The sequence below is a fragment of the Malaclemys terrapin genome, chromosome 5, assembly GCF_027887155.1.
Source record: "Malaclemys terrapin pileata isolate rMalTer1 chromosome 5, rMalTer1.hap1, whole genome shotgun sequence".
Lineage (NCBI taxonomy): Eukaryota > Metazoa > Chordata > Testudines > Emydidae > Malaclemys > Malaclemys terrapin.
Genome location: NC_071509.1, coordinates 82,197,145 through 82,210,878, shown reverse-complemented (window position 1 = coordinate 82,210,878; position 13,734 = coordinate 82,197,145). Strand labels below are relative to the sequence as shown.

The window sequence follows — 13,734 nt, the reverse complement described above, 5'->3', positions numbered from 1 at the left end:
TGGACTGCTACAGACCAATCCACTACCATCCTACCTCATCACAGTGAAATGTACGTAACTAAGACAGACTCTCACCAAATACAGATTTGTAACCAGAAACTAGAGATGTAAGTCAGGAGACACCCATCTAAACCCAGAGAAGACTATCTGTGGAGTCACAGAATCATAGAATATCAAGGTTGGAAGGGACCTCAGGAGGTCATCTAGTCCAACCCCCTGCTCAAAGCAGGACCAATCCCCAACTAAATCATCCCAGCCAAGGCTTTGTCAAGCCGGACCTTAAAAATCTCTAAGGAAGGAGATTCTACCACTGCTCTAGGTAACCCATTCCAGTGCTTCACCACCCTCCTAGTGAAAAAGTTTTTCCTAATATCCAACCTAAACCTCCCCCATTGCAACTTGAGACCATTACTCCTTGTTCTGTCATCTTCTACCCCTGAGAATAGTCTAGATCCATCCTCTTTGGAACCCCCTTTCAGCTAGTTGAAAGCAGCTATCAAATCCCCCCTCATTCTTCTCTTCTGCAGACTAAACAATCCCAGTTCCCTCAACCTCTCCTCATAAGTCATGTGCTCCAGCCCCCTAATCAATTTTGTTGCCCTCCGCTGGACTCTTTCCAATTTTTCCACATCCTTATTGTAGCGTGGGGCCCAAAACTGGACACAGTACTCCAGATGAGGCCTCACCAATGTCAAATAGTGAGGAATGATCATGTCCCTCGATCTGCTGACAATGCACCTATTTATACAGCCCAAAATGCTGTTAGCCTTCTTGGCAACAAGGGCACACTGTTGACTCATATCTAGCTTCTTGTCCACTGTAACCTCTAGGTCCTTTTCTGCAGAACTGCTGTCTAGCCATTTGGTCCCTAGTCTGAAGCAGTGCATGGGATTCTTCCGTCCTGAGTGCAGGACTCTGCACTTGTCCTTGTTGAACCTCATCAGATTTCTTTTGGCCCAATCCTCTAATTTGTCTAGGTCCCTCTGTATCCTATCCCTACTCTCCAGCGTATCTACCACTCCTCCCAGTTTAGTGTCATCTGAAAACTTGCTGAGGGTGCAGTCCACGCCATCCTCCAGATCATTAATGAAGATATTGAACAAAACCAGCCCCAGAACTGACCCTTGGGGCACTCTGCTCGATACCGGCTGCCAACTAGACATGGAGCCATTGATCACTACCCGTTGAGCCTGATGATCTAGCCAGCTTTCTATCCACCTTATAGTCCATTCATCCAGCCCATACTCCTTTAACTTGCTGGCAAGAATACTGTGGGAGACCGTATCATAAGCTTTGCTAAAGGAATAACACGTCCACTGCTTTCCCCTCATCCACAGAGCCAGTTATCTTGTCATAGAAGGCAATTAGGTTAGTCAGGCATGACTTGCCCTTGGTGAATCCATGCTGACAGTTCCTGATCACTTTCCTCTCCTCTAAGTGCTTCAGAACTAATTCCTTGAGGACCTGCTCCATGATTTTTCCAGGGACTGAGGTGAGGCTGACTGGCTGTAGTTCCCCGGATCCTCCTCCTTCTCCTTTTTAAAGATGGGCTACATTAGCCTTTTTCCAGTCATCTGGGACCTCCCTCGATCGCCATCAGTTTTCAAAGATAATAGCCAATGGCTCTGCAATCACATCTGCCAGCTCCTTTAGCACCCTCGGATGCAGTGCATCCGGCCCCATGGACTTGTGCTCGTCCAGCTTTTCTAAATAGTCCTGAACTACTTCTTTCTCCACAGAGGGCTGGTCACCTCCTCCCCATGCTGTGCTGCCCAGTGCAGCAGTCTGGGAGCTGATCTTGTTCATGAAGACAGAGGCAAAAAAAGCATTGAGTACATTAGCTTTCCACATCCTCTGTCATTAGGTTGCCTTCCTCATTCAGTAAGGGGCCCACACTTTCCTTGACTTTCTTCTTGTTGCTAATATGACATGCCAACAATGTGACCAAGGGCAGAATGCGACAAACTCTACTCCCGTGTCCGAAATATAATAAAAATTAGCTCTTATATAGCACTTTTTATCCACAGATCTCCAAGTGCTTTACAAAGGACATCAGTATCATTATCCTCATTTCACAGATAAGAAACTGAGGCACAGAGGGATGAAGTGACTTGCCCAAGGTCCCCCAGCAGACCTTTGACAGAGCCAGGAATAGAACCCAATGTAAGTCCCAATTCACTGTGCTATCCATTAGGCCACATGGATACCCCATACAATATGAGGGAATGCAAGAAAGATACTCCTCAAACTACAATTTACCATGACAAAAAATCTCATTAAAAACAATGAGGAAAAATTGGGCTTGACTCAGGGAGAAGGGAGATGTCATCATGTTTTACAGCAATCTGTCACCAGATAAGGAATGGACAGTAATAACAAGGACCCATAGGATCACAAACACCATGTGTAACCAAATCCTGGGTGGGCTGTACCTGCCTCTGACAGGTACCTGAGTAGTTAAAAATGTGTTAAGGCAGCATTATGAGGAATCCATAACAATGTGAGAAAAACAGTTAATGGTTTGCATGTGCCTTGCCTCTAAATGAATAATAGGAAAGTACCAGTGTATAAACTTGGGATGGGTGAACTGGAACAGATTTTTACGACAACTTCTGTAATTGTTTTGATTTGTTTACATGCCACTGGATCATTAATGACAAGTTTTATGTGTTCTTTGTAATCAAATTTTATTGAAAGTGCATACAGAAAAATAACCCCACACAGAGCAGACACAGTAACTTGCTCACGCAGAAAAGCTAGGGCATTTAATGATTTTGTTTTAATAGTGAGCATCAATTAACAGCCAGAGCTGAACTGAAGAAGTTTAGATGAAGTCATTGTCCCAGAGGTAAAAGATTTTGTTTTCCTGTCCAGATAAATCTTTGTTAAACTGTCTCTTTAAATGTCTCCAACCTACAACAGAAGTAAAAAAAAAGTATTATAATATTCTCCACCAAAGGATGAACTATGTATGGTTACGATGGTATGTTTATGGTGGTCATGCATATTTAGACAAGTTGAATTTCAAAAGGGACAATGCTCAAAATATATAAAGGCAAAGAGTCATTTCTGATGACAAGACCATATCCCTTTATTTGTCAGTCAGCTGAAATAAAAATTGTACAAATATACTAACATAAAAGTAAAAATGGGTTTCTGAGAAAATGCTGCACAGTGATAACGTTTATAGGCTATACCGGAATGCCAAGTGGAGCTATAAATATATTATTGTTAGAACTGTTATCTGCTGTCTATTATCTTTCTAAATATCGCCTCGGCCATCTGATCCAACCTGTTTGGAGCCACCTAAGTTGTGCTGCTGTCCATCTCCTATTGAAAGTCTGTTGAATGGGATGACTTTCATCGTAGTTTTCTTCATGGAATACCACCGAGAACGCCAGGTTGCCCAGATAATCCCATTGTCGTATCCAGCTGGACCAACCTCTCTTGCTGAGTAAGTGCCACCTAAAATATAAATTGTAGCAGAATATATAATTGTTTGTAAAATAATTTATATGCACATGCATGTCTGTAGTAATGAAATCCCTGTACAAAACTATACTTATCGTGCACCATTGACTGCCTCTACCTACTAATCTATCTCCTCCAGGATTTATTCTAACATTCCAAATCTCTGAGCAGCTTCGAACTGCTGTCACTGTAAAAAAATATCAGCCCGCCAGAAGAATGTTTCCTTCTCCTCTCCAAATGTAGATTTCCTCTCAAATTACACTGGTCTTAGGTACAGACAGCCAATATTCAGTCCTGCATGAGTGACAGGTTTAAGGTATGAAATCTCAAGATCAACCATGAATCCATGACGGTATGGTGTGGAATAAAGGTTTTATTGGTACTTGATGAACATGATCTCCATAACTCCTTCATGGCTACATGATTTATGAGTAATGTAGCCATCCTAAACTTATACTGATAAACTCTTTCTACTACATCATATCATCATGTATATATCCCAAACACACTGCGATTGCAGATTCCCTCTCCTCTTCTCCCTTTGTACAAACTTCTGTCCTATCAAGTCTGTTTCTCTCCTGAATTCCCTATCTCTCACCCTTTTTTCCTTATCTTTCCACCTTGCCTTGGGTTTTTTTGCCTGTCCTCCGGCAACGGGATTATGATTGGGACTCTGTTGCTGGAGACAATACTTTTGTAACCACAAAGCAAAAGGGAGAAACTTCTTGTCTTTGCCTCTAGCAGCAGTGGAAGACAGCACCTGTGCTTTAGCTCTTGCATACAATGCTTCCCCCCAGGCTCAGCAGAAGCTACCTGGAGTAACATATAAGGGCTGGGAGAGTATCAATTTGTGTTGCTCAGCAGCAAGGATCAGCTATGAAGTGTAAGGAATGGGATGGCCAAAAATAAATAAACAGCTAAAATCTACACAATGTTTTTCTCCATCGCTAGAATTTGTTGTAAAGCCATGAAGTTATTTTTTATATGAAGTAGGTACCCAAAGCATGTATTACCTTGATAATATTTGCCATTGAGGTTACCAGCATGACATCTATTCATCCACCATCCTGCTCCATCCTGTTCAGCACAATTGCCATCAAATTTATCATTGTCACTATCATAGGTACTGAACTGCATGCCATTATGGGATGTAAAAAATTTGTCACTGGGATCATCTCCAAAATCAAAACCATCAAGGGCATCCCCAGCTTCACCACCAGCAACAAAATAGGCATAGGTCAGTCGGTACTTGTCTGCTTCAGATCCCACTTTGAACACAGCATAGTCTGCAGTACTGTTAAAAAAAATAATGGTGAATTTGTGTATACTGGATTCCCAAAACATACACAATTAGACTATAAATGACAGCATTTTAGAGTCAGTTCCTGTGTCACTCTATGTCTAATTAGAAGACATATCTAATATCTAATTAGATATTTCCTTGCCAGATTATAATATGTCACCTTAATGAATCATTATGAACCCTTCTAAACCCCCCCAAATTTAGGTAGTCAAAGATAGGTAAACTGGGTCATCTCAGTGGTCTTAGAGTAGTGCTTTGCGATGGCTTTCAGGAGATCTGAGTGGGATAAATAATCACTGTCTCTCATTGTCCATGCTGGAATGAAATGGGGATGGTGAGAGCAAATTGCTCCTGGAAGGAGTAAATGGCTTGCACCACTCAACACCCGTCTCTTTCTACGGAATAGCGAAGTATGACAACAATAGGTTCTGAATGGAACCTCATCTAATTTCCAGCAGTTAGAATGATGAGTTATCAAATGGGATGTCAAGGGTGTCATGGCAGGCTAACCCCGGGGGGAAAGTAGAACATCTTAAATGCTACACATGGGTTGTGAAGAAACTGTGTAAGGAAGAAACAGACACATTCTACAGAGTAAATTATATTTTCCAAGGAAGATGTCAACATGGAGCTTTCATGAGCATATGTTGCTTCCTTTTTTATCACAAAGTTGCAGGTAGTGAGAGAAAATTCAACTGCAAATATATTTATGGTTTTATAAACTGATAGAGAAGGTAGTTTGATACAAATAGGCTAATGACACTGCATTATCCATTCTTCTGAAAGTTGTACAAACTGATCTGGCAGTGGAGACAGGTATCTGATATCTGGTAGTAGAGACAGATATCTGTGGCTGTACCAAAAAAATCAGTACACATGACAGGTGTGTATTTTAAGTTGACTTTTTTAGAAGGCTCATTAGTGAAATACCTTTTTTTATTCTCCCAGTCTTCCAGTTCTATCCTTAAGGCATATGGAATAGTAGACTGAGTGGTTATTAAATGAATCTTTTCATTTCCCAGCCAGTACTCTGACTGGTCATCTGGTGACAGGTGTCCAAATCCTTCTTTGTACTGAACCCAGTTTTTCTTGAAGTCCACGCTCCCATCAAGTCTCTGGTAGCAGATTAAGAAAGAAAGAAAGTCAACCAAAGCAGCATGTGCCCATGTAAATGAAATTCTGTTATATAATCAGAATTATTCATGACCTGAATTTACAGATTACATACTCTCTGGAACACTGTCCATCCATTGCCAAATGTGTCAATCTCACAATAGACTAGAAACTGCTGCTTAGCTTTTAGAGGTTTGATGAAGTAAAGACCACTGTGTCTGGCACCTTTATTTGCAATGTCTTGACAATCTGCAATAAACAAACACCATTGTTAGTATTTTGGCTAAAGTCTCATCTTGTTTTAAAGGTGATTTTAAAAGCATCTGATCATTTTCTAGTACAGTGCAACATACACAGTACATATAATAATTACTATGGCAAAGTTATCTCTGTAGGCTAGGTCTTCATCACACAGGAAGTCCTATTGAAGTTAACGGGACTTGTATAAGGATGAGTAAGATTTTACTATTAGTAAATATCTAGGTAGCATAACTTGAATGTAAAATACAATAATTTTATTTGTTTCTGCAGTCATAAAAAGGGCATTTTTAGGTCTAATGTATTAGATTAATTATTTCTGTGTGGCTGAGCGGAAATATTATAATATAGTATCCTTTCTGTTCTTATAACTCCATAAAAGCACTTGCCTGGTCTATGGACTAAAATAAAGAGAGGGTTTACTGGGATAGTCAAATCTTGGCTAATCATGCCCAAATGCGAAAATAAGATTTGTTCCACAACATCCTAGATGAAGAACACCTGTCTAGTATTTCTGTTGAATGACGCACTAGCCAACAACAAACAAACATAAAAATAGCAGTAATACAATGTAAATATGGAAAAGCATTATTTACATTGGTCATGATGCTGAGTCCCTTATTCCCATGGGTAATTCTTAGAGAAATTAATGGATCATGTGATTAAGAATAACTCCTGTAAGAAAGTTTTGCAGGATCACCCATTTAAGTACTCAGATGGCCCTCACCACTATATTGTCGACAGATAACACTTAAGAATTAATTTAAGCCACACAATAAGCATTTCATGTACCTCTTCCAGTTGTTTCCAGTATTTGGACTGTCTCTTTGCATGGCTCCTGACATTGTGATGTAAGCTGATTAGTCATCTGTTTTAGTTGTGAAATCTTCTTAGTGTTTAACATCAACACATCTGTCAGTTGCCTAGAGATAAAAACATAAAAATTACACGTTATGCCAGTTTTTCTTAATGAGAACAATACATATTTCCCTGAAATATGCCTTACATATCTAATGTACTAATCTAAAATATGTTGCTTTATTTAATGAGACAATGTAAATCATTTTGGGCTACAGTGTGGTATTTAGCTACAGCCCTACACTGTGGGGCAGTGCAGAGCTGCCCCATCCCCATACAAGCGTTTGTGCATTCTGCCTTACACTGCTAACCATTTGCACTGGGAGGACAATAATTTGCTACAATCAGAGCCTGGCTGGTGCACAAGAAAGTGGAGCCAAGATTCTGCCTACTCCTCTTCTCTATCTGCCCCCTTTATTGCAAGTTGCTTTTGAGTGGGAGCAACTTGGTAGCAGTTTTTGCACTCTCCTGAGAGTAAATACTACTGTTCTGGGTAGCCCATAAGAAGGCTGTACAAGGTGGGTAGTCTCCCTCCGTGCTCTCATTTTCACTATGCTGTTGCATAAGGGCCAGCCCACATTCCAGCCCTTTGTAAATACCTATTAGAGCTTCCATGTATATACACCTTTTCTAGAATTTTGGCTTTGATTTAATGTTTATTACATGTATCCAGAACTGAAACTGTATTTACGTGACCATTCCAGATCTTATCCCTTCACTACCTCCCTGTTGTTTGAATGTCTTTTGCCTTGTCAATTCTCCAACGTACTGCGCACTCTGGCCCTAATCCAACAAAGTGCTTACATGCATGCTCAATTTTGAGCAGGCCCATTGCCTGATTCAGGAAATCACTGAAGCACATGCTTAACTTGGACATGTTTTACTTGGACCAGTATCTCTTTACCCAGTAAAGCCCATTCTTGCAGTCAGTGCATGGACAAAGCTCTATGGGAATTTTTATTTTGTGAGAATTGCAGGTCTGAGTTCTGGAGGTAAAGTATATAGTAAGGTACAAGAAAGTACAATAGAAACCTGATTTTTATGAAGGTTTGGAGGACTCTTGAAACCTTCATAAAACTGGGAGTTCATAAAATTATGGGAACTTGAAATAACATGAAAAAATAACAGGAGTCTGCATCCATGACCCTACATATTATGAAAATTAACTATTGCATATTTCTGTTTTAAAAAGAGTAAACACATTTGAGAGCAATTCATTCTAATATTATATAGAGTGTATTAATTAAAAACAATATAAACCTAAATCTAATATGAAAATTAAAAACTGTCATCAGTGGGTGGTTAAATAAAAAATGCTCTCAGACCAGGTGATGCAAAGGCATTTAAGATAAGATATAGTTACATTAATTCTAAATGTCAAAAACTCAGACTTACTGTATATTAACCAATTCTCAGTGATTCCTGGCATAATATTATCACAGGAGTGACTTTGGCATTTAAAGTTAAATAGTACAATTACAATTTATAAATAATAATTCATTATTATAATTTAGATAAGTTAAATATGTTTTCAAATATATAGAACAGTATAGACTTAAGATGAACACCTTTGAGTTTAATAGTTATTCTGGATTCACTCCAATGAAACAGAGAGCAGAATTTGGTTCATGATGCATGTTCAGCAAAACCAATAAAAAAGTACCAACTGGCTAAACAAATCTTTGGTAAGATCCATGTTACAGTTTCATATTACTAAAATCTCTGAAGTCTAAGAATAATAAATGGAAAAATTTTGAACAATTACTTAAAGAAAAATACTGATTGAAAAAAAAAAAAAGAACAGCCAAACTTTCCCATGTTCTTACAGCCTGGTCTTGTATTCCAGTGGGAGATGTGGGTATTCAAGAAATGCAGGATCACATCCTAATTATGCAGTTATGAGTGAAAAGACACCAAAATGGTCTTTATATGCAGAAATGAAGTGCTGTGAAAAAACTTCAATTGCAGCTGGTAAAATAAAATAAAGGAACAGATCTGCATAGTTAAACAATATCAAATTGGAAAATACCTACTGTATAGTATTTTCATGTTCCACAATAGTGTTTTCATATCTGATAATTTCATCAATTATTTTCCTGTTTTTTTGAGTAAAACCATTGATCACATCTGTAGAACAGGAACAATATATTAATGCAATTACATGTAAAAGTAAGAAAACTAAATTTTTCATATTTTTCTCGGTTTTGTAATTGTCTTTCTGTTCTCACCTGGCAGACTCAGTTTCTCTGGGAGGCTGTGGATTTGGATTTGGCGGATCAACTGTTCTGTTACAGTGGAAGAGTTAGTGATCTGTTGCAAGAGATTTTCAAGGACCTGCAGCTCCTTATCCACACCAGGGTGGTATTTAGTTAAGAAGTCTGCAATGCCGCATGTAGTTGGGCAATAGCTACCCTAAAGGGAAAAGAATAATTAAACATAATAATAATAAAATAATAAAGGACCAGTCCAGTTTCTACAGTGAGGCAAAAGAGATGGTCACTCAGGGCAGGAAAATATTAAGGGCAGCCCAACATTCAATAAGGATTTCTGTAGGTAACTGTGGACACGTAGGACTGGGCATTTGCTACTGTGCTTGCAGTATCAGAATCTGTAGAGACAGTCCTGATAATGCATATTGTTATTAAATATTAAAAATAACAACATATGTTATTGATAATAGTATACTTTAGAATAATACATGGTATTATTAATGGAATTTACAGTACATTTTAGAACAATGAATGCTGTTATTAAGAGTGAACCGTAAAGCATAATATTACTTTTAATAATAGTAGATATTGAAAATAACAATGCATGATAAAACAAAATAATAATGAATGTTAATTATAAGTGGAACAATATTTTATTCAGTTCCTTAATTTAGAAGAAAGGAATCACACATCTACTTACAAATCGTTCATCTAAGATGCAGCAGTTTTCTCTGGTAGCAATATACTGAAAGGGGGAAAACAACATTATTTTTTAGTTATTGTTCTCCTTATGGTATTTTTGGGGCATTGTAATTTTTTACTGGTCCATTTGTACAGTTTCACTTACTGCCATGCAAGTTGAAAAGAGTAAGGACAGAAGATGCGCAGTAGCCCATCTGTGTAACTTCGGCACCATGGTGTCTATACCAAAGTGTGCTTCCAGCTAGTATGTGTGCAGAGTCAATGACTGAGAGATTCAGCTGTACGGGCTGCTGGAATCTGCCCTGACTCCCCTGCACTTCACAGCAGCAGTTTAAGGGAGCTGGCTGATCCTGGGGGCGGGCACCGTGTTGCAATGTGTAGGGGTGGGACAGTGGTGGAGGAACAACTTCTCAGTGCCTTTGTCCTGGATTCCCAGAATTTGCACTGAAGCTCCTGCTCCTCCCATTTTTAGCAGCAGTCTCCCACTTGCCCACACTATGTCCTTTGCAGCCAGGGCAGTGTTAGGATCTGGAGAAAGCTAAGGGGAGGCATGGAGCAATCGCTTCCAGTAACACTGGAGTAATAAAACTAACATATGATTCTGGACAATGTTGGAATGGTGCCTGAGATGAGCCCCGGTTGTTTAGTTCAAGGAGAAGCCCCAGTTACTCTCAGGGCCTAAATGTAAGAGGCACAGGTTATTCAATAAGGACAGGCTGCTATTTTTCAAGCAGTTACATTCTTACAATCCACAGATTCCATTCTGGGGAATTGTGTGTGTCAGTTGTAGGATCAAAGTGTTTTCCTTTCTAATCACCACTGGTTCAGAACCCATGCTTTGAAAAGAGCATTCCTTCTGTAAACAAGATTGTACACTCTTAGAGGCAAGGACTGTCTTGTATGTCATGTTCGTACAGTGCCTTGCCCAATAGGGCTAGAGAAAAGACAGTCTTGTGGTTCAGATATTGAACAAGGACTCTAGGCTCCATTCCCAGCTCTGCTACAGATTTCAGGGTAGGTCCGCAAAGCACTTAGGTATTCCAATCCTCAGCACTGCGGGGCCTCCTTTTTAGGTGCCCTGCCCCCCTAGTGGAATTCACAGCCCCAGGCTAGGTATCTAGGATCCCTATACAATGGATGGGGAAAGATTGGTGCTTACAGAAGGAATCCTCAAAAGACAGCAGTTTAGCAGGGTGCCACCTAAGCTAACCAGTGGGCAATGCCAGCCAAAGGTAGTTAGTGCTTAACTCTGAGCCGAAGGGAATTGCCTACCTCTGCTTGGGATTCACAGGCTTGTGCCCTCTCCTGGAGCTAGGCATCGAAGCCAGGTCAGCCCTTTCTTATGAAAAACCACAGAAAGAATGAATCTCTCAATGGCCAATAGCTGACAGGTTCAGGCACTTGCCTAGGAGACCTGTTTTCAATATTCATAGGCGTAAGGACATGATCTTGGTCTCCCACATCCCAGGTGAGTGCCCTAGCTATTGGGTAGTCTGAGACACACACTCACACCAGGCAGCCCCAAAAATTCGCAGTCAGACAGCCCTCAGCTGTCTTTTGTGTGAGGCCTGTTTGGGCCCCACAGATGAGACAGGCAGGGAACGTCTAATTTAAGACTCTTGCCAGGGCTTAGGTGTGAGCTAAAGCATGGAGTGGCTTGGGGGCCTCAGGGTTTAGGTGGTTTTGCACAAACCCACCAGCAGAAACTTAGATGCCCATGGGGTCTTTACTGGTGGAAATTTAGGTACCCACAGAGTTTAGGCACTTCCAGGATGTGGGTGGCATCTGAGCAGGGATTTTGAAGCTCTTGATGTTGCTTAAATGTTAGACCTAGACACCTAACATGGCAGGAAGGTTCCTAAGTCCTTTGTTGATCTAACCCTTCCTGTATAACCAGCGGCAAGTCATTTTACCTCTCTGTGCCTCAGTTTTCCGTCTGTAAAATAGGGATAATAATATAGCTATCTCATATTATTTGCTTATCTCTTCTATTAGGATTGTAAATCTTATGTTAGAAGGTATAATGCTTAGCGTTCTGGGGCCTCTAGCTGCAATTAATAATTGACTAGTTGGTGAGAGGCAATGTGGCCCATTCAGCTGGCACTTAGGAGTCCTGGGTTCTATATCTAGCTCTGCTACTGGCCTACTATGTGACCTTGGGCAACTCACTTCACCTCTCTGCACCTCAGTAAAATGGGGATAATTACACTTACCTTCTTTGAGACATGCTTTGAGATCTATAGACAAGTTATGCTAGACATCATTGCTAATATGCACCAAAAACATGAGGGTTTATAGCTGCTATATTTTTATCCTATCTAATATAACTGTGGGTGGGTAAATATCAAATCTTATTTGTATCCTGATAAAGTTTTATGTATTGATGACATATTTTATATTGGTCTGGCCCAGCCTGGATCCTACCATATACAAAATTGGCAGAGAATATATATATAGATACCATCAATCAAGCTGAGAGAGACATCAACAAGATGGTATAAAAGTTGTGTACATAGATGGGGGGGATCATCTTTCTAGGGGTTGCACTGAAATTCAATTAGAGTTGGGTACCTAACTCCCTTGGGCTTGTCTGAAAATGCCAGCCAAGTGCTGGCAGCTCTCCCTTCCAAAGAATGGCATTAGCCATCTTCATCTATAATGGACTCTGCTGGCTTTAATAAATTATGAAGGATATGGCTCCATCTCATAGTTAATTTGTTCTGTTCTCTGGACACTTAAGCTTGTGTAAATAAAAATGGGTAAAAGCCAAGCAGTACTTGTGTATTCCCCCACCACCTCACCAGCACTGTTCACACAGAAATGGTCAAGCAGACAACAGCTATGGTATACAAATGTGAATCTTTGCCTATAATACGTTCCATTTGTCTTGCAGTGAGTCTCCTGCCGCTGGTACTCCAACATTCTCCCTTGTTGCTTCATCAGATGCACATCATTTGTAAGTCATGGTGACCTCCTGGAATGAGACTGATGCAGGGTCCAGAGGCATCTAGAAAGCACTGTTTCAATGCATGCAGACAACACAGATTGCAATGTTTCCATTAGACTATGAACAGAATGGTTCAATGCCTAGGCAGTGTAAATTGAAAACACCTATGAAAAGTCACTGGACTAACCTGAGTCATAACTGTGCACTCACAAATGGACTTGATGACAGGAGAAGGCTCCTGACCCATATAACAAACTATAGATATATTCTGTACTTTGTCTCCTCCACAGAAGGGATTTTATCCAGGCTTGAGGCCCCCAAAGGAGCCTTCAGTGACAAGCGTACGGGAGGTGTTATTTATTCTGTGCAGAAGTTTCAGGGTTCAGAAAAAATGTTGAGTCTAGATTGGTGATGATAACTACTAGCACCCCTTGGGGGTAAAGGTATTATTTCCAAAATATATAGCTTGAAAATGGTTTTGAGGGTAATGCAATAATTCTTAAGGAAGTAACTATCCTCTGCTACCCTTACTAAGGAACCATCCACTGCTAAGAGTTTGACTGTCATAGATAATTGGCAAGTTGAGGTCTGCACATGATATTACAAGAACTAGCACAGAATATTTGGGAACTAAATTTATGGTGAGTTGCTTGTATTACACAACAGAGATATTATTAGGTCTATAGAGTTAAAGTGTATGGAGAGAATAACTGGTCCATCTGTATAATGATTGTCAGGTATCTGTTTAATTTTTAAATGTTGCCATTTTTCATTCCCAACTAGCACCTAGTTTACTACTCAACAGGAGCTGCAGGTTTTACACCTCATGAAATATACATTCTTCCTGTTCTTTGCAACTGTTTATGTGGTCA

At 40.0% G+C, this 13,734-nt stretch overlaps 1 protein-coding gene across 2 annotated transcripts; it reads right to left on the bottom strand.

Moving 5' to 3' along the window:
- Positions 1 to 2,670: 2,670 nt before the first annotated feature.
- Positions 2,671 to 10,255, bottom strand: FGG (fibrinogen gamma chain). Of its 2 annotated transcripts, XM_054030944.1 has the most exons (10): positions 10,061 to 10,248; positions 9,914 to 9,958; positions 9,232 to 9,415; positions 9,037 to 9,130; positions 6,938 to 7,068; positions 6,003 to 6,136; positions 5,705 to 5,889; positions 4,485 to 4,765; positions 3,293 to 3,465; positions 2,671 to 2,913 (listed from the first exon to the last, which is right to left on the bottom strand). In XM_054030944.1, exons 1-10 carry the CDS (start codon positions 10,127 to 10,129, stop codon positions 2,899 to 2,901), a joined length of 1,311 nt encoding a protein of 436 aa, XP_053886919.1. In that variant the 5' UTR covers positions 10,130 to 10,248; the 3' UTR covers positions 2,671 to 2,898. The 2 variants fall into 2 exon arrangements, with proteins under 2 accessions (XP_053886919.1, XP_053886917.1); XM_054030942.1 differs by having other exon boundaries at positions 2,869 to 3,465; positions 10,061 to 10,255.
- Between the last annotated feature and the right edge of the window lie 3,479 nt (positions 10,256 to 13,734).

Bases quoted from the DNA above. Each gene is read 5' to 3' on its own strand.
- FGG (XM_054030942.1), bottom strand. From the start codon at position 10,129: ATGGTGCCGAAGTTACACAGATGGGCTACTGCGCATCTTCTGTCCTTA. The intron at 9,131-9,231 runs GTGAGAACAGAA...CCTGTTCTACAG, and splicing joins AGAGAAACTGAGTCTGCCAG to ATGTGATCAATGGTTTTACT. The intron at 7,069-9,036 runs GTAGGTATTTTC...TTTTATCTCTAG, and splicing joins GAACATGAAAATACTATACA to GCAACTGACAGATGTGTTGA.